At 40.1% G+C, this 21,413-nt stretch overlaps 1 protein-coding gene across 1 annotated transcript in view; it reads right to left on the bottom strand.

Annotated features, from left to right (window-relative positions):
* LOC127657988 (rho guanine nucleotide exchange factor 2-like) overlaps positions 1 to 12,456 on the bottom strand; it is a 71,702-nt gene extending 59,246 nt beyond the window's left edge. The window contains exon 1 of the mRNA XM_052147033.1: positions 12,216 to 12,456. Coding sequence (XP_052002993.1) covers positions 12,216 to 12,281 — 66 coding nt within the window. The 5' untranslated portion in view covers positions 12,282 to 12,456. The remainder of the gene's footprint in view (positions 1 to 12,215) is intronic.
* Positions 12,457 to 21,413: the final 8,957 nt, after the last annotated feature.

Here is a 21,413-nt window from a genome sequence, read left to right as displayed (position 1 = left end):
GTGAAGAAACAGATGGAGGCTATTTCACACATCCTGCCCTGCCGCAAACTTGCCACCAGGGGCAATTCCCTGTCTGCTCGCCGAGGGCATCCTCCTGCGGCTTTCAAGAAAGAAAGAAAAGCGGTGTTCCGCCTCAGCAAACATGGGCCCAGCTCTCAGCCCCAGCGTCGAGCTCCCCGCAGAAGATGGACGCCCCCTCATCTCACGGACCCCCTCGAGTACCCGGAAGGCTCCCAGGCGCTCCTGAGATGACCGACCCAGAGACTGAGATGTTAGCTCTGGAGCTGGTAAGACCACTCCGTTCCCCGGTGGGGGGGCCGAGAGGAGAATCTTTTGTTGAATTAATTTCATTTGCCACACCCCCTAACGAGGGCTGCGGTACTCACATTCTCAATAATAGAGCTATTTCCTTTTTTGTCTCTGGGTCACCTGGCCCGCAAATGCCGTTCTCACGGCACTCTGCCGCCAGGCCTGCTGAACGCGGCCCCAGATCCGCCTTCAGCCCCACGACTGTTCCCCGGTCGGCCGGTTCTGACGAGTCCAGAGGACGCCACTACAGGACCTCCTCCTCAGTCATCAACTCGCCCCCTGCCGGATGTGCTTTGAGTCTTTTCTCAGCACCAGAGCCTCGGGACGCGTCCGCGCCTCCCGACGGCGTACTACCTGCTCCACCCTGCTGCGAAGCCCCGCCAGGTACGTCAAAAATAACCGTCCCCTTGGTGCCCCTAGCACGGAGATTGGATGCGTGGCTCTCAATTCCCAACCCGTCTCGCTGGCTGGCCTGGACCATCCGACTCTGTTAGGCAATTCAGTTTGCCAGGCCCCCGCCCCCCTTCACGGGCATCCGCTTTACCGCAGTGCACGGCCAACATGCCAAACTCCTGCGCGCAGAGATCGCTACTCTTCTACTCAGACGCTGATAGAGCCTGTCCCTCCAACCGAAATGAAGAAGGGTTTCTACAGCCCTTACTTCATTGTACCCAAGAAAGGCGGCGGCTTACGACCAATCTTGGACCTGCGAGTTTTCAATCGAGCGCTACTCAAACTCCCATTCAAAATGCTCATGCACAAGTGTATCTTGACAAGCATCCAGCACCTAGATTGGTTCGCAGCGGTAGACCTGAAGGACGCGTACTTCCATGTCTCAATTTTGCCGCGACACCGACCTTTTGTACGGTTCGCGTTCGCCGGCCAGGCGTTCCAGTACAAAGTCCTCCCCTTCTGCATGTCTCCGTCCCCTCGTGTCTTCACGAAGGTCGCACAGGCAGCTCTTGCCCCGCTCCGAGAAGCCGGCATCCGCATACTCAATTAACTCGACGACTGGCTCATACAGGCCCACTCCCGAGAGTTACTATGCGCTCACAGAGACCAGGTGCTCAGGCACCTCAGCCGCTTGGGGCTTCAGGTCAACCGAGAAAAGAGCAAGCTCACCCCGGTCCAGAGCATCTCCTTTCTCGGCATGGAGTTAGACTCAGTCTCAATGTCCGCACGTCTCACCAACGAGCGTGCTCAGACGGTGCTGAAATGCCTCGCCAAATTCAGGCCAGGCACGACGGTCCCTCTAAAACTCTTCCAGAGGCTCCTGGGGCATATAGCATCCTCCGCCGCGACCACGCCGCTGGGGTTGATGCATATGAGACCGATTCAGCACTGGCTTCAGACTCGAGTCCCGAGATGAGCATGGCACCACGCATGCACCGTGTGACAATCACCCCTGCCTGCTGAAAAATACTAAAACCCTGGCAGACCTCTGCTTTCTACGGGCAGGAGTGCCCCTGCAGCAGGTGTCCCGACGCGTCCTGGTCACTACCGACGCCTCCAGATTGGGTTGGGGCGCCATGTGCAAAGGGCACGCAGCCGCAGGCCGTTGGAAAGGGGCCCTGCTGCGCTGGCATATATCAATTGCCTAGAGTTGTTGACTGTCTTCTTTGCCCTGCGGCGGTTTCTCCCGTTAATTCGAGACAAACACGTCCTAATCAGGTCAGACAGCACCACTGCGGTAGCGTACATAAATCGCCAAGGCGGCGTACGCTCCCACCACATGTCACGACTCGCCCGTCGTCTCCTCTCACTGAGGCTGGATCTGCCACCGCGCCACTTCCACGTGTCGCCTAAAAACACATGTGATGTATTCACCACCGTACCTCCCCAGTTGGGCAGGGGTGGTCTCCGCAGGGTCTTTTCCCCCCTGAAAGAATGGGAAATTGGGTAAGACCCCCTTCCCTCAGTGCGTGTAAGGGCCCCGGCTGTCTATTGCACTATGCGAGAAACATAGAGAGAAAAGAGGCCCAGCCAGGCTTGGCCCGTTCCCAGGTTGGCAAGCGTCGCCTTGTTCCCCTGCCTAGGGTAACCAGAAGGATTCTGACGACTTTTTGGGGGCATTGGGGAAGGGTACGTGCAGTCTGACACAGCTGGTCGTTTGGCACGTAACAAATACCTGCCCGCTCCTGTGTCAGCAGAACACGTACACGGCTCAGCGCATGGCGGATTTAAATTGGACCCCTAGTGTCGCTTCTCCGACACAACGTGGAGAGAGGGACAGACGGGGAATGTCTAGGTTACGGATGTAACCTCCGTTCCCTGATGGAGGAACGAGGCGTTGTGTCTTCCGGCCACGTCGCCGAGCTGAACCGCTGTAGTGGCCAGAACCATTTCCGGCTCCTCAGAAAAATCCTGAATGAACTCTAGTATTTGCCTCGCCTTTATACCCGTATGTCCGGGGGCGGGGTATGCAAATACTGACTGCCAACTTCTCATTGGCCTTTTTTCAATGGATCAGAGGTATATTCGGTGCTCAAGAGAGACCCCTAGTGTCACTTCTCCGACACAACGTCTCGTTCCCTCCATCAGGGAACGGAGGTTACATCCATAACCTAGACGTTTTTTATCAAATTAAAATACATTTGTAATAATAACTGTGGTCTTGGTTGTTTTATATCCCTAATCAGATCATATATTACTGGGAAACCCGCCACGGCAATAATTAGTTTCTCCTCCATTTTATCTTCGGAACTAATGTTTGGTGGGAACCAAAGTTTACACTGTTGTGTTCTCTAGACTTCGCTAGAGCGGAGCACTTCTATATTCCAATAGGTTGCCGCCGAACCGCGTCACAGCTCATTACCATAATGTTGAACTTTCATCTGACGCCCACACCGCCCAAGACTCGCCACGCCGCTTCTCGCCGCCGAGAGACGCTGTCTGTCATTGAAAATGAATGACTTCTGGTCGATTTGACGCTCTCACCGCCTCTGGTGTGAACATACGGTAAGAGCACAAAACTGTTTAAAAGAGCACAACACTAGCCTCTGAATTTTGCTCTCAAAGTGCACCAGATGGAAGCATTTCACTTTAAAAAGTACAAAATATTCAAATCCATACCGGACCAGGCCTCCCAAGCAAAGCAGCCACTAGCCGCAGCGCGAAAGCTTAACCGGACTGGCCCTCCCGTGCAAGGCATCACCTGGCCATAGCTTGAGAGCCGAGCGGTAAACAGTAAATTCACATCTGCTTCCCAATCCAAGTGCAGTGTCTGTTGTGTTCTTCACAAGAGAAAAAAACACAGCGCTTTCACAATGGATGACTGTACTGCAACCTCATTACACAATTACATATGTGGTTGTTTAATTGGAGACTGTGTTGGTCATGTGATTAAGTTCATGTTGAAGGAAGATTGATGAAGTAGTGTCTGTCAGTAACATGCTCAGTAACAGAGAAAACAGAACAGCCAACAGACGCTCAACACTTTAACCAATCACACGCATGAATAGAACACAAAGAACTGATTAAACACACACCACGTGCTTCTGTCTCGCTCAACACATCATAAAACAGATCCAATCTACTCTTCATTAGTGTTGCTTGCCAAGTCAAGCATCCATATTACTTTTTCTCATCCCTAATGAATAAAACATTTAACCCCAATATTATACTTCAGCACTCTTCAACTCATCCAGCACCATTTGTGATAGACAAATCATGCTGCTATCAGAGTAACCACAGCAACATTTGAGATGCCATGTGATGATATAGACCATTTACACAAAAAACGGAAATAGGTCAAGGACGCGTAAACCCAGTTCCGGTGTAAGCTTTGTTGACGGAAAAATGGCAGCTACCGTTAGAGTGTTTTCGACTAGCCTTACTTGTCTTCCGAAGTTCACCAGCGCCGATGTGGTGAAGAGTGTGGAGATACATTTGTCCACTAAAGGGAACAAACTGGACAAGGGATATAAATTCTTCCACGAAGAGTTTATCCACAATTACCAAGGTAAGAAATCAAGAAATTGCTATAGCTAGCTTTAACCATATCACCGGTTACTCTGTTGACGTTAACTGTAAAGTAAGTAACTTAATGGTAAATCTTAGGTGTTGTGAATTTGTAATATAAGGTATAACACATCGTAGTGAATATGTCATGTGTATGTGAGAGGGTATGAGATAACATAACAACCAGTAATTTGGTGAAGCTGTACTAGGTAAATGTTACTGACATTGTGTTGTGACTTAACGTTAACGTTACGATGTAAAGTTGTGTATTTCTATGCGAGATAACACGTAATATTTTCTTGTTGCATGCGGTTATAGTATCAAATATACTCCAGGGACAGGTTGTAGTGAGAGGTAGATGCTTCAGGTCAATGAGGAAGAGCGAGGAGCATCACAAACTGGAGGTTTGACTATAGACAGAATGCCGGTTTAATTGATGCACAAGGTTATTCAGTTAGAAATGCATTTATCCATTAACGGTACACATAGTTGACTAGCGTTAACTTAAACACATTATGAGCAATCTTACCTGCAGGTGGGTGTGTCACGTAGTCGTGATCCATCCTTACTGCCTTAGCCACCATGGTGCTATCTTCACAGCATAGCTGGATACTAGACTGACGTTTGATGGTTCTGTCATATACTGACTCCCTTCTGAAAGGAGCAGTAAAATTGTTCCAAGGGAATAGGCTCGGAACAACACCACTCTTCAGGCGACGAACGACACAGCCACCAACGTAATCCTCCGGAGCGAAGTGCCGGCTGCAGACATAGGTGCTACCTCTTTTTATGTCAAAACTGTTCCCTTCCTCTCTTCGGATCGCCTGTATCCATTTGGGTTTCAGGTTTAGATCGACAGGAAAAGAATGAAACGAAGGGCTGTTTTTGGGTGGAAGACGAACAGCAGACGAACACAACAGAAACTGCGACTCTTCGACTCTGCCATTTTTCGTATCTGCCGCTACGATAACAGGAAGTTCTAATACACTTCATTGCCGTATTTCTGGTCGGAAAATGCGGAAGTGCGTAAAAGGTCTATTGGTGATACTCTAAGTAAATTATGTATTCATATGGTCACATTACTCTTTTGATGCACATCAAGACTATAATCCTTTATTCTATAGTAATGTATTCAGTAAATGTGTTGCCATCGTGCAGTCTATGCACATGTTCTTACTAGTGCTTTCAGTCGATTCAAATATTTTATCATGATTAATCACACATTTTCATAGTTAATTCCGCAGTTCCTGCTTAGCAAAGAAAACAAAACTATATGTAACAATAAATGCTTTATTAACATTTTTCAAATAAAGTCTTTCACAAATAAAGTCTTTTTCAAAGAAAAAAATTATAGCACCAATTAAAATGTTATTAAATGTTTCCTAAAGTCTAAGTGGGAGATTGCCTATTCATTGCAATGCATCATTTTATGAAAAAGACAGTCTATCAATGTATGAATCAAACTCATTCAGAATGCCAACACTGTTTGCCACGCATCATTTTTAATAGCCCATTTCCATGAATGAATGAATGAACATTACATTGCTTAAAGTTAGACTTTTATCAACTTTGTCTTGTCGCTCGCCACACCCACATATTGTTGCCAACAGTCATAGTCACACGTGTTGCCGGAACTTGCTGTGCTCTCACTGAAAGTTACTGCCATCCTGTTGCTTTGTCGGTCTGTGTCGCTTGCGGTGTGAACAGGGTTTAATGGCTTCTGGCATAATTATGTATGGCAGAAACTGGATAATAGTATGGTAGTATGACAGTCGATACACAGCCAATGTCTTGCTCTGCTTTAAGTAGGGCTGGTGAAAAAAAATCTATTCTGTTACAAACCGCTATTCTTGATCCAAACTATTTTTAAATCGTCTCCATGATGAAAAATATTTTTTTAATTTAATAATTAGTTAATAAAACATGTTTAATCTTAATGCTACAATGATTAATAAATAAATATAGGAAACTATATTTGTTCAGAGTTCCACATAACAGATTGCCACTGAGAATTCGCACATTTACCTGCCGCCACTTTCAACTAGAAATAGCAGTAGACTCAAAGACGCATGCTTGAGGAAACACACCTGATTATATTTTGAAGAACTGATGGAAGACATGCTGGATGAGTGTGTCTGATTTGCTTTTTTGCTCAGAAGTTCATTTGCGCTTTGGTAGTTTTACACATCCCTGCCTTTTACCTGCAAATTATATATTACAGAGTGAAAATGATTGTCATTTCAGACACAACTGTTCTTTTTTTTATCTTTTTATGACGTTTTTATATCAAAACACCAAATCGCAATACTTATCTAATTGGCTAGGAAATATCATTGTAATATTGAATCGGGAGGTCTGTAGCTTTTAGTGCTGACACTGCCCACATAATTCAACTTTATCTGAATCATCTGGTAATCATTAGGGCTGTCACGATTACCTAATTTAATTCGATTACTGGATTAAAAAAGTTCCTTGATTACAAAATTGCCGAATCAACAAATCGAAAATAAGGCGGAAGCAGGGGCGAAAATGTCATCAAAATGTTGGGGGGACAATAAACATAACAATTCTCAAGAGCAATTTTTGAAGGGGACACCAAGGGGTTTTATGTTGTTGCCCCATTTGCATTTGTATTATTTTATTTCTTAAACAATTATTTTAAGAATATATCATTAAATTATTTACAATACACATTTTAATAATACTTTAGTCCTGACCCCCCGCGATTTCCGCCTATGATGCAGTCTGCAGACAAGTGTGCGAACACATAACAAGAAGAGGTGTCAGCTGTGTGACAGCGCTTCACTTAATATTTGAAAAACATTACAGGACCTAAAATAAACCTCAATTCAGCAATGCAACAGCACTTAAAAAGATTACATCCAGCTTTCACAAACCTGCCAGACACACACACACACGGTAAGCTCATCTGCATGCGATTGTGGTTCTGTGCGTGAGAGATGTTGAAACCGCCACGCAAGACATGCTGAACTCAGCAAACTGGACACACTGGAATGCACTCTAAACCTTTGTAAGAATTACATGGTTATGAATATTAAGCTGCCCATTTTCTAGAGTCAGTACGGTAGTTATTCTGACTCGCTGCACAGTGAGCAGGAAGAGGAAAAAGAGGACATTTTCCAAACTGCATTTTTGCACCCTTGAAGGGTACTTCGAGAAGAGGACACCACTCAAAGTGTCGTTCCAAACAAATTGTAACATTTTCACAAAGGGACTTGTCCCAAGAGTTTTAGTGACAGCTACATTCGTAATGTCATGCTCCCTTCAGAGTGCCAACATCACGCTGCTCCCTTCAGAGTGCCCACATCACGAGCTCTGTCATTCGTAGAGAGTAGGGCATAGGGATGATCACTTTCAGTTGGAATTTACTCAGAGACTGCAAACGGGCATAAAAACGAAATAAACATGCAAATACAAATCTGAGTACACGTGATGTAACGCGAGTCGTCACAATTGGACGCTGTGTGGCGCAATAGAGACTGTCTCAGAAGCGGAGCCAACTGCCACCCGGATTGAGGTGAGTAACCACCAAGAGGACCTACGAAGTAGTGGGAATTGGGCATTCCAAATTGGGAGAAAAGAGGATACAAAAAAGACACACCCACATGCTGGTGATGCCAATCAGAAGATGGAGACACAACCCATGTTTTTTGGGGGTGTGTTAAGATCTAAGAATTTTGGTTAAAGGTTCAGAGTTTTATGTTTGGGCCCTCAAATTTAATTTTGCCCCAGAATCTGTATTTTTGGCTATGGGGCGGTCATCAATATAGGGGATAAATAAATAAAAAATGTGGTCCTGACCAATGTAATGATAGGCAGACAGATTGTTTTAAGGGGATGGAAGTCAGCTGGAGCGCCTTCATTTCGGGAGTGGTGCGTGGAGATGGGGAGGGAGGCAGCTTTTGAGGAGGTGTCATGTAGAAGGCTGGGGATCTGGGATTCATTTGATGGGAAATGGGGCAGTTATTTGGAGTTTTTGAGAGAGAAGCATAGTTTCAAATGTGTATGATTATTGTATATATGTTCATTTTATTTTGTGTGTGTATATGTGACCACAGGGATGTTCGTTGTGGGGTAGGGTTGGTGATTGGGGAGGGGTAATAGTGGGGGTTAAATGTTTCTTCTGTGTATATATGTTTTGTTTATCTTTGTTATCTGTACAAATCAAAAATTGACAACTTTAATTCTTACCAAATAAAAACTGTATCCACCCACTGATTATATACACTCCCATTCAAAAGTTTAGGGTCACTTACTCATTCTTTATTAAAAAACATTCGCATTTTAGAATAATAGTAAAGACATCAAAACTATGGAATAACACAAATGGAACTATTGGGAATTATGTTGTGACTATAAAAATCCAAAATAAATAAAAACCGTGATATATTTCAGCATCTTCAAAGTAGTCGCACTAATTACAAATTGCTATACTAATGTTTATATTTCCTATGAAGATAAGGGACATTGGAATGTGTGGGCTTAGCAATATGGCGGCGCAGTGGATTCAAAGTTATGAGGTCATCAGCAAACCAGTTCTATATTATATATGTGTATGGACCTCAGGCGAGGATATATGTTTTTATGCATTTTTTGGAAACTTTATTTGCATCTTGGTGTTTCCATTCACCATTTTTTATGTGATATCCCAAAATGAATATAAAATAAGTGAATGGAAAACTGGCAGCTACTGATTCTGAGTCTGTATTAGAAGAGTATGTCATCTTTATATCCTGTGCAGGTCACTTTAATACACTGCTAAATGAATCACCGGGTTAGTGTCAGGTCAATGCATGTGTGCTCTGGTCATAATGTGTCCTGTTGCTGTCTTCAGTCTGAGTACAATCACATCTCTGTCTTCTCTGTAGATGTGGAGTGTGCCCTTAGGAAACTCAACACACACACACACACACACACACACACACAGAACAGACATTACAGAAGCAAACATGGATGTAAGGGGGTTTCTGGGATGTGCAGTCAATATGAGATTTGCCAAGCATGTATTCTGTCTCTAGCTAATCATTTTTAATTGGGCAAGAAACTCTGTAAACAACACTGTAAAAATGTAATCCTAAAAACTAAATCCTTCTCTTTCCTTAAAAATGTGTAATACACTCAATTTGGTCCTGACTAGGGCTGCACCATATGGATGATAAATGTGATATGTGATAAGATGTTGGATAATGCGATACAATATTCCTATGATGACGTCATCTGAGTGCACAGAACATCTTAACCCCACTGCCAAAAAAAAAAAAAAAGATGATCTATCCCAGTGATAACAAATATACTTGTCTTTTGTTCCAAATTGTATTTAGACTGTGTATAATATATACAATTTTACCTTTAGCTATGTAGCAGATATTACAATATTTGTATTTTATTTTGAAATGAATATAAAGTTAATTTCACCATATTAAGGGATATCCTAAAATAGTCTGTGTTATATAATAGTAAATTTTTACACTGTAATTCATGTTCGTATTTATTAGTTTTAGTAGTAAACGTGGAACATTTATTTTGATAATTGTTGTCCAGAAGCGCTTGCCACAGACATAAGTGTTGGTTTAACGTTCCTTTTCTCAGTGGATGCTGCGGCTGCACCGAGAGGAATGATTTCCTCTCAGGACAATCCATTCATTGAAACTCATCCTTTGATATATCCAAAGCGGCCATTAAACAAGTCAAGTTTGAGTTTCTAGCAAGTGTTTGGTCTCAATTTTATCTGCACAAATGTTGTTATGATCCTCTTTTTTGCTGTGTGTGATTCAAACGGCACAGCACGCGCTCTCTCTCATGGCACAAAAAGGAAACATGAATGAACATCAGAGGGTACACTGAAAGATGCAGTACGACTTACTGAAATCAAATGTGTCTTCTCTCTGTTCATATGCACACTGCATATGTACATTTGCGATGTTTAGACACATTTGCTATATCATCCAGCCCTAGTCCTGACATAGCCATTTATGTGTCTGAGTAAAATCAGTGTGTGTAAAAGTGTGAATGTGGATGTGTGTGTGCTTCGGCTGTACGTGTTGCTGATCGGAATGTGCTCAGTATGTGTGACTTAAATTTCGTCTGTTTTCTCGACAGGTGGACAGTCTTCTTCAGAGTGCATCGTCTGCGCACACGGCTGCCGTTGACTGTACTAAAAGAATACCACAAAGCAGTGCAGTGTGCATGCGAGTATACTTGGAAGGATGAGTGCTCAACCATGACCTGGAACATGGAAAAATTAAATGTACACAGGCCTTAATAAAGTTAGTATCACTTTCTGAAAAAGTGTGCACAAGACCCTTCTGCTGTAATTCTACTCATTTTAAATACTTGCATCTTCTACAGTTGTCTGACTCTTTAATGTCTCAGTTCTCCATGTAATGAGCCCACCATCTGCGAGTCAGCATCATTCAGCAATCAGATGCAATCAACCCTACCAAATCGCAAACACCTGTGTGTAATGCAAGCAATTGGGAATTGCATAATATAAAACTGTCTAATTACAAAAGTAAAAATCCCATTTATGTATTCCATAGGCAAATTATTTTTTAAGGATACCTCGAAACCATCAGTCCATGCTTTTTCAACTTCAGTTTCTTTAAAAATCCTTTTTAATAGTGGAATTTCTGGTGAAGAACAACACTACCCTTGATGCTGAAGAGAAACGCTGCAAATACTGCACACCAAAAGAGCTCTGCTGCAACCACCCAATCCCATGATGCACTGCGAGGAACGCCAATGAGGTGAGCTCCTCTTTGTCCTTCAACGAGTGAAGACACACATACCTCATTCTGCTCTGTGTGCACCCGTTACAGCTGAATTTCCCTGCGACCAGGTGACTACCACCTCTCCTTGTGCCAGAGGAAATTCTCATCAACTTCAACCCACAAGGCCGTTTCACACCGGTTTGTGCTCACCTGCATTTTCAATAAAGACTCCTGCAGGGATCAAATCCTGTCTGTTCCTCATTCTCTGTGCTCCTGTGTTATCCCGTTTCTTTCTTTTTCTGATAGACGTCTTTTATCAATCAAATGTTCCCCATCACAAAGAAAGCATTTGCAATTTCCAAAAGGCACTTCTTTAAACACACTGTAAAATGTTTATAAGGTAACCTAAACAATGCATGTAGTAACATCAAGTCAAAAAATCAACCTGACAACATTAAGTTGCACCAACAAAAAATAACTGGGAAGCGTCAGATCGGACAGAGAGCTAACAACTTAAAGATCCTTAAACTAACAGCTGCACGTTTCCAGTAAAAAGCTCCCATGCAGACATGCAAATCAAACGTCATTGTGCATGCTATGCAAAAAGACTACGTCATCCAATAGTCACTCACTCATTTTCAAACAAGAAATACAACTAAAAGGACACTTAATTAAACAGTAATAATTGGTCATGTGATTCAGATACAGCTGATGTTAGAACAAAAGACATGGTAAAGAAAGCGAGAATAGAAACACGTTAAATGTGAGCTTTGTGAATATGTGGTAATGCAGCACTAGTGCAGTCCTGAATGTGCTGCTGTCTTTGTATGTCCCTCCCCCATTGATTCCCTTCAGTGCTCCGGACAACGTGTTCATGTTACAGCCGCACAATGGACCAAACAAACCCTCATATATAAACATACACATGGATCATAAACAAAGCGAAACACTAACTGAGCGATCGGTAAAGGCGCAATAATATACATAATCGTACATTTAAATTATTTTGTTCTTTAGGTTAAAAAAGAAAGAAACGGGGGATGGGGTTAAAAAAACATCACAACAAACTGTCATAAGGCATTTATCACAGTATATACGAAGTTAATGTGTTGCCCATGTTGTTATTAACAATAGTGCATTAAAAAAAAATAAAGAAAGGAAAAAAGTGATGTTATTCAAACATGAGGTAACCCGTTATTAAACGTTATATCTCACCTTTAGATTCGTGTCTTTCATTCTTTCCTGTCGTGTTTTCGGTAACGGTTCCGAGACACGAGACATACTGACAAAAATGCGATCAACTCCACCAATAGGAGCCGGACTTTGTAAAATCCAGTAATCTGAACCGTATATAAACAGTACACATCCAGTGCTGTGAGAAATGTGATTAAAAAAGAATGTGATTTAAAGCTCCATTCAGTCTCATGAACCGTGTTCAATAAAAGACTCACGAGGGTTTTTTCTAGACCTATATCTCTGCAGAACAAAAATGGGCTTTTCCCAATAGTGGGCGTTTTCAAACCATTGAGATTCCTTACTTTCATTGGATAGTTTAGAAACGTCCCTACCGGTTTGAAAACGTCCACAGATTTGAAAACACCCATTATTTTTTTTCCCACAAGAAACTCCACAGCCCTCATCAGTGTGATACTGACCCTAATCAGAATTTTGACCAATAGCAGTCGAGTATTTATGTGACTGATATCCACTTGACCAGTCAGAGTGGGCACACACCGAGTGACTCCGCCCACCACAGCTGTTAAGACTACAGCAGGATGCGCCACATGGTGTGTGTGTGTGTGTGTGTCTGTGGAAAGAGAAATCCTGAACACATACAGGAGCACACATACCCATATGAGAGAGACTGAGCACTGCTTTAAAACGGTTTTACGTTTTACTATACAATACAGTTTAATATTATATAATTTATATTAATAGCAATATTGCTGTGCCTTACACAGTTTATGCACAATATGGCATTTTAAATATTTAATGCATATATATATATATATATATATATATATATATATATATATATATATATATATATAAGCAATATCACACCAGCAAGGGTGTGATATGGACCAACGTCAGCACTGCTGTGATTCGGCTGCAGGCTGAGTGACATAGGCAATCACAGCAGTGCGGTTTAGGGTCATATAGCATGATTGTGAGTGGGATATTGCTTATATACAACAGTTCAATTAACAAGTACATTTTAAAAAATTAGGAAAACCTGAGTATGTCATTAAAACACATTTGTGCATGGAACTACTTTCTTATGGGGCGGATCACAATCTGCCGTTGCTGGTTCAAAAGAAATGATGCGTCCAAGCCTCCGTTAGTAATTCAAAATGTCACTTCAGAAATAGTATCCCGGCTTGTGCTGTTTCTACCAAGTTATTGGATAAGCAAGGGTGTGTGTGTGTGTGTGTGTGTGTGTGTGTGTGTGTGTGTGTGAGCATGTATTTATCACTTTGTGGGGGCCAAATGTCCCCATAAGGATAGTAAAACCTGGGTACATTTTGTCGGTCGCCATGAGGAAAACAGCTTATAAATCATACAAAATTATGTTTTTTCTAAATGTAAAAATGCAGAAAGTTTTCTGTGAGGGTTAGGTTTAGGGTTAGTGTTAGGGCATAGAATATAAAGTTTGTACAGTATAAAAACCATTATGTATATGGAAATCCCCATAAAACATGGAAACCAAATGTGTGTGTGTGTGTGTGTGTGTGTGTGTGTGTGTGTGTGTGAGACAGAGAGAGAGAGAGAGAGAGAGAGAGAGTCAGAGCGTATGCGATCACCTGTTGCCACAGCCAAGCAGAGATGATCTCAGATTCTGAAGATCAGCTTTCTCAGTGGAAAAAAGCAACCCAAGCAGGGGTATTCCTCCCTATTTCACAGTAGCCTGTGCGCAAGAGTCTTTCACAATAGAAACCGCAATCTTCTCAGCCATTTTTAACAGTATGTCCTCTCCAATGTGGAACCTCCGGTAGGAGCTAAGCGACTTGAGTTTGTGTAATTAATCAGTCTGTTGTGTCTCTCAGCTGTGATAAGCCTTAATGTTGAAGTTGTTAGTTTAAAGTTATTTAAAGCTATTTTCTAGCTTTAGTAGTGTAGCATTAAAACGAGTGATCACTAAGTGTTGTATGTAAACACTGACTGACGCTGACACACTTCACATCACCTAACTAACTCATATTACACACACACACAAATATTTTGACACCACCTGCTGGCTAACATATGTAATGTAAAAAAAAACACATGTAAAGAGACAGACATGCTGTAGCTCTTAACACATATGCACTGCTCTTACACTTTAGTTTAGCACGAACACAATCGTCCGAGTGCTGATGGTGTCAGACCATCAATGCTCATGTAACGCCTCTCGTCCAATCAGATTCAAGGACCAGAACTAACTGTTGTGTATATCTATATAGATAGATAGGTAGATAGATAGATATACAACTATCAGCCACAATATTAAAACCACCAGCATAACATTGTTTAGGTCCCCCTTGTGCCACCAAAACAGTGTCAACCCGCATCTCAGAATAACATTCTGAGATTATATTCTTCTCAGCACAATTGTACAGAGCGGTTATCTGAGTTACCGTAGACTTTGCCGGTTCAAACCAGTCTGGCCATTCTCTGATGACCTCTCTCATCATCAAGACAATTCCATCCACAGAACTGATGCTCACTGGATGTTTTTGGCACCATTCTGAGTAAATTCTAGAGACTGTTGTGTGTGTAAATCCCAGTAGATCAGTATTTACAGAAATACTCAAACTAGCCCATCTGGCACTAACAATCATCCATGTGATTATCTATTGAGCCAATCGTGTGGCAGCAGTGCAGTGCCTAAAATCATTAGATATGGGTCAGGAGCTTCAGTAAACTTTCACATCAACCATCTGTATGGGGAAAAAATTTGATCTCAGTGCATGTTTGTTGGTACCAGTTGGCAAGAGGGGACCTACACAATATTAGGTATGTAGTTTTAATGTTGTGGCTGAGTGGTGTGTGTGTGTGTATATATATATATATATATATATATATATATATATATATATATATATATATATATATATATATGGTACTTTTATATAAATTGGTACTTTCATTCACCAAAGTATAGTCAGGACATTACTGATGTAAAAAAACAGCACCATTACTATTTGAAAAAGTCATTACTGATCAAATCTAGACAGGCCTCATTTCCAGAAGTCATCACTCCAACACCTTATCCTTGAGTAATCATGCTAAATTGCTAATTGGGTACTAGAAAGTCACTTGCTATTATATCAATATATGAAGCTTAACATTGTCTTTGGGTTTGTTTTTGAGTTGCCACAGTATGCAATAGACTGACATGTCTTAAGGTCAAAAATGGCAAAAAAAAGAAACCGCTTTATCTAGAAACTCATCAGTCAATCATTCTTTTGAGGAATGAAGGATATACAATGCTAGAAATTGTCAAAAAACTGAAGATTTTATTCAAAAGTGTAAACTACAGTCTTCAAAGGACAACTGTCTCTAACAAGGACAGAAAGAGATGTGGAAGGCCAGATGTACAAATGAACAGTACATCAGAGTACCTCGTTTGGGAAATAGACACCTCACATGTCCTCAGCAGACAGCTTCATTGAATTCTACCCGCTCAACACCAGTTTCATGTACAACAATAAAGAGAAGACTCAGGGGTGCAGGCATTATGGGTAGAATTGCAAAGAAAAGCCACTTTTGAAACAGAAAAACAAAAAGAAAAGGTTCAAGTGGGCAAATAAACACAGACATTGGACAACAGATATTTGAAACAGACAATCCAAGAATTTGAAAAGAGTGCTATGGATCTTAACCCCATTGAGCTTTTGTGGGATCAGCTAGACTGTAAGGTGTGTGAGAAGTGCCCGACAAGACAGTCACATCTATGGCAAGTGCTACAGGAAGTGTGGGGTGAAATGTCACCTGAGTATCTGGACAAACTGACAACTAGAATGTAAAACATTTTTCAAACTGTAATAGTACTTTTTCATGTTATTAATGTCCTGACTATATATTGTGATCAGTTGAATGCCACTTTGGTGAATAAAAGTACCAATTTATTTCCATAAGAGCAAAATCTGTACATTATTCCAAACTTTTGTCAGCCAAAATGTGCTACAACACACCTAGTAACATCTAAAATAACTGGTTTTATTTAAGTAAAAAAATGTATTATTGAATATGACTAAATCCCAATATTTGAAAGGTTCATGTCAGGTACAAATATAAAGGTAACAACTACACATTTTCAGTGGTTTATACAGTGTAGATTATTCATGTTTAGTCAAACTTTAACAAGTATTTCATTTTATTACATTCCGGTCATGACTTGCCCATTTACTAAAAACATAAACAATAAAACTCAGTGTGTTGTGGTTCAGTGAATAATTAAACCATGAATGAGAAACTGTAGACTAATAATGAGTAAAGGGAGAAAAAATGACTGTGTGAGTCAGGGGAAAACACTTAATATCCTGTAATCTATGAAAGAGTAGCACACATGTGGGGTTTACACCCTCCATAAAGTTTGGTAAATTTGCTTAGGCAATAGGTTGCGAGTTATTGTACACATACGCTTGAAGAAATTGCTGGATTTAATATCCGCTGCTACATGAATTACCTGCTTTGATGTATTTTATTTAATAATTTTATTATTAAATTTTATTATCCCTGACCTCACTTCCACTAACACTATGAGGGCATATAGACTAGCTTTTGTACGTGTATGTGCAATGTTGTCACCACTGATAACACTTCGTCTTCACTTCTCACCTCACCTTATACAGTTTCATTAGTGCTAAACATGTGATTGTGTGCAGAAGTATGCAGTGATGGACAGCTGTGTCAGCATCAGTGCACTGCAGTGCACACAAAGCATGCTGTATTTTCTGCTCATTAGTAATCACACATATACAACGTACTGTATCTCCTTTTCTTATAGTACACTTCATAGCTTTATTAGTCTTCAAGTACAATGTTAAAACAAATGCAGTGTCCCCAGTATATGCAAACTTATATATGTTAGAATTTTATTGTTAAAACATCAAACTAAATTGCATCTGAAAATAAAAACAAAGATTTAAGAGCTTTTCTCAGAACTCAATTCACTTTTCTGATCTTTTCTTCTGCTATCTTTATAATTTAAATGACACTTGCTTTGATTTTTTGTTATCTAATGCAACGGCATTCAGGCAATTTTATGTATGACTCAAGTGTCCCTTTTTGACCAGTATTATGTACTGGGTATTATGTCAGATGTTTCACAGTCCACACCGAAACATACAGCACGAGGGTGAGGGGCAAGTTAGAAATATAACTAGTCCAGTGATGTCACATACAGTTTACTCACAACTATCAGTGTTAATGATGTCATTTCACAAACTATTCCACATCCTATTCACTCATCGGTATCAGGACCTGATGCTGCAGTCTATACAGTCATGAGAATGAATTATCTACTTTCACATCTGTCTCTACATTATAGCCAAATTATAAGAATTTTCTGCACCTTTTATTGATATTTCTTTCTTAGATATTTTGGTAACACTTTACATTTATGTTCCATTTGTTAAAGGTTTATAAAGGGGTTAATTAATGACTAATTACAAATGGATTATAAATCAATGATATGAGGTTATAACAACAACAAAACTGGATAGTGGATAACCTCAGTTTTCTGTTCCAAAAACTGAGGGAACTTTCTGGGTTCGTTATTAGCCATAGCAACTTACTCTCTGAACATAACCTGCTCTGGAGTATGTTATGTTCCAGAGTTGGTTTATTCAGGTAGATGTTAGTATGTTTCAGAAGCTGTCAGAAGAGATGAGTTACTTTTCTCTAGTGCTGAGATCATGAACATCTATAATGTATAGTCAGACACATGATCTTCTGTTAAAACTTAATTTAATTCCGTACCAAGTTGCTGGAGGCAGATGGACCCTACTGTACATGACAACACGAGATGACAAGTTTTAATGCCACATCGAATAAGAAAAGAACACAATGGACATGTAACTCATATCACTGTCCACCTCTGCTACAGTAGATCTTCATCTTATAATGCACATGAATAGTCATGTGTGGCCTTCTGAAAAACATTACATTAAATCAATGGAAAATGATGACAACTGTGGGAGATCCTACTAATGAAAGAGGGTCTATTAATACAACGAGACCATCAGCAACAGTAGGAATTTAAAGGTGATATGATTCTATGTTTTTTGAAACCCCAACTGGGTACATCAAATGGTATTTAAAATTAAATAATTACATAATTCAGTTCACTTACAGTAAAATAAAATTAGCATGCACAGATCATGGTAAATACCATTCAAATTAATCTAAAAATATATAGCCTTTTATCGTAATATTAATAGACTATGAATGTTTCTTATAATGAAATAACGTAACGGTCGACATTAAACATTAATGTAATTGAGAGAGGTCTAATATTAATGTTGAATTAAGCTTTGATGTAGGGTAAATCTTTATAGTTTTAATAACGCAATGATTTAGTATCATTTCTGTCAAGCAAACTCTCAGTCTGATGTAGCGCTTATCGTTATTACGAGTGAAGATGAAATAATGCTCGTTTACAGCCATTACAACTTCATGTTCTGCTTCACTGAGATATGGCGCGCATTTCTTCTTAACGTCTGTTTCCATGGTGACTCGTGGATTCGGCGATCTGCTGAGAATGCCTTTCTGAGTTCACCGTAAACGCGCACAAATTCTGAATTTCAAACTAATGGTTGAGTGAAATAACCCCTAGCAGGTGCTCTGGAACCACACACCGCGAGTAAACAAGTTCTGGCTTAATCAACCACGAGTTCAGTATTTATTGTCACGGTAAGTTAACCTTGCTTTCTGGAATACACATCAGAATTTAAACAAGCTGTGCTTTCCAGAACTACATTGAGGCATCTTTTGAATATACATGAATATAATGTCTTATGAACTCAAAAATGTCATCAAAAGTTATTCAGCACACCTGCGATTCATATACAGTGTAGATGTGTTTCAGGACAGACGCAAACGAGATTTGAAAATGAAACATGTTCACCCCCTTCTGTCCAAACAGCACAATTGAAGTCTGTGCTGCTGTCTTGTACTGAGAGCTCTCACTGTATACCACACCGTTAGGTATTATTTGTGTGTGTTTGAAGTCACAGACATTGCTACTGTAGACACATGTTCTCAAGTATATTTGGATCAATATAAGAAAACTGTTCTGTTGTTTCTTCAAGACATAATTAAAGGCAGTTAATGGGTGTCAGGCTTAGGGGATTGAAAATATAATTAACTCAGTATCAAATCAATACATCAATGGAAAGTGATCACCATAAAATATAAAAAAATCGGTTAGTATTTCGACTTAGTAATAAGATTGGATTCTTTGTGTGATGACCGTATTAAGCTATGAGTGCTTGGGTGCTTTGGTATATGTGAAGAGGCTAATATATTTTAGTACCAGGCATTTATGAAGGATTGCAGAGGTATCAGAGATTTTGTGTCATGATTGATTCATCATATGTCATGTCTGTAGAATCGCACACTTTCAGTATTGGAGAGGTTTTTACCCTGGAAACATGCTACACTTGCTCTTTATACTGCAAGGAAATAAACTGAAACCACTTTTGTATTCAATCAAATCATAAATGTTCATTAAAAACATATTTGTTCATATTTCTGTACACATAATTAAACATACGTATATAGTATACAGTACTCATTGCATATTGAACAGCTGTTTCATGTCATTGCCTGACCACCAGAGGAATAAAAAGTGCAGTTTCAGAAAGAAAGTAATCTTGTATGGGTTTGAAACAACATAAGGGTGAGAAAATAATGACATATTATTTTATTTTTAGGCAAACTATTCCTTTAATGAAACATCCAGGGTATTTATACAGCTAAAGATGACGCAATGATGCATGTGAGACAATTACGTTTTCTGGAAATTGCACTTTTTTAAACAGCTGTTCAATATGCAGTGAGTACTGTAGACTGTATGCTTGTGAAATTATGAGAACAGAAATATGTATAGACATGTGTTGACACATGGTTTAACCCTCCTTTGGTCAGCCACAATGCAGAGACTGTAAGGTTGTTTTCACACTTGTGTCCTCTTTAAAAGAACCAAATAACTCAGACCCCTTTAAGTTCTCTTTGCGTTCACTGTCTGAGACCTTGTAAGTGGACTCAGATCTCTTTTTGGTCCACTTTGCCAGTTACGGGGTCTCAGATCTTTTTTTATTCAAACTTTGTGTCATATGTGAGACCGAGCACACTTTAAAAAATATAGTATTTATTATATTAGGGCTGTATTTTTTGCTAAGAGTACAAATAGCTATACATATTAACTTATAAGATAATATAAATATGTTCAATGCTCTCAAAATGAATAAGCAGCATACGATCAAGTGTCTATGTTCAATAGACACTCAAACTTATTTTATTGTAGATTCATTTTATTTACAACAAACAATAAGATTAATCACAATTTGTTTAATCTTCTGACAGTCTTGGTTTACTTCCATTCATAGAATACAATATACTGTATATTCCTGTAATAATTTTCATGCGGCTTTCAAGGCATCCGGTTAAACCCTCAAATCTTAATTTGCACAGACCACTAAATAAAGACCTTTGAGTTCATTTCTTGAGCAGTTTACAAAAGTTTGATATGATTTTCATAGAAACAGACCCGGTGTCTCAATCAGCACCGGCACTGGTAAGGGTACTTGATCCACTGAACATTAGGACACTTATGACTCAATAACCTGCAACACCTTAACGAGTGTTACGAATAACATGCAATGTTATTATACCTATAATAAAGAAATAAAAATATATTGGAGTTCATTTTAAAGATTCTTTTAACAACTTAAATATTTAAAAGATTGTTTCACTTTCATCGTAATTATGAATGAAAGACATTACATACAACATCTCTTTTAAAGAGAAAATAAGACATGGACTTCATAGTTTTACACTTGTGCTTGTCATCTAACAATTTGAGAGACTTCAGAAGACATGATGACGTTTCTGGTAAGGGAACATATGGGGCTTTTCCACCGGACAATACAACTCGATTCCACTGTGGATAGTACCTGGTACCTGGTACTTTTTTACTACCACCTCAGTTAAGTTTCCAAGCAAGCCAGGCCAATACGAAATGTGACGTCAAAACTCTGCAGATCACTGATTGGACAGAGAGAATCATCACCACCAGTGTAACTGGATTTGCAACACGGGACATAAACCCGCTAGTTTTATAGTTAGCTACAGTGTCAGTATCATTTGCTCACACGACTTTTGAATTGTAAAAAGAAATGGCTGTGCGCAAAACCACGCCATGGT

Source organism: Xyrauchen texanus, chromosome 17, assembly GCF_025860055.1.
Source record: "Xyrauchen texanus isolate HMW12.3.18 chromosome 17, RBS_HiC_50CHRs, whole genome shotgun sequence".
Taxonomy (NCBI): domain Eukaryota; kingdom Metazoa; phylum Chordata; class Actinopteri; order Cypriniformes; family Catostomidae; genus Xyrauchen; species Xyrauchen texanus.
Note: the sequence above shows the minus strand (reverse complement) of the source record. Positions and strands in the feature narration are given on the sequence as shown.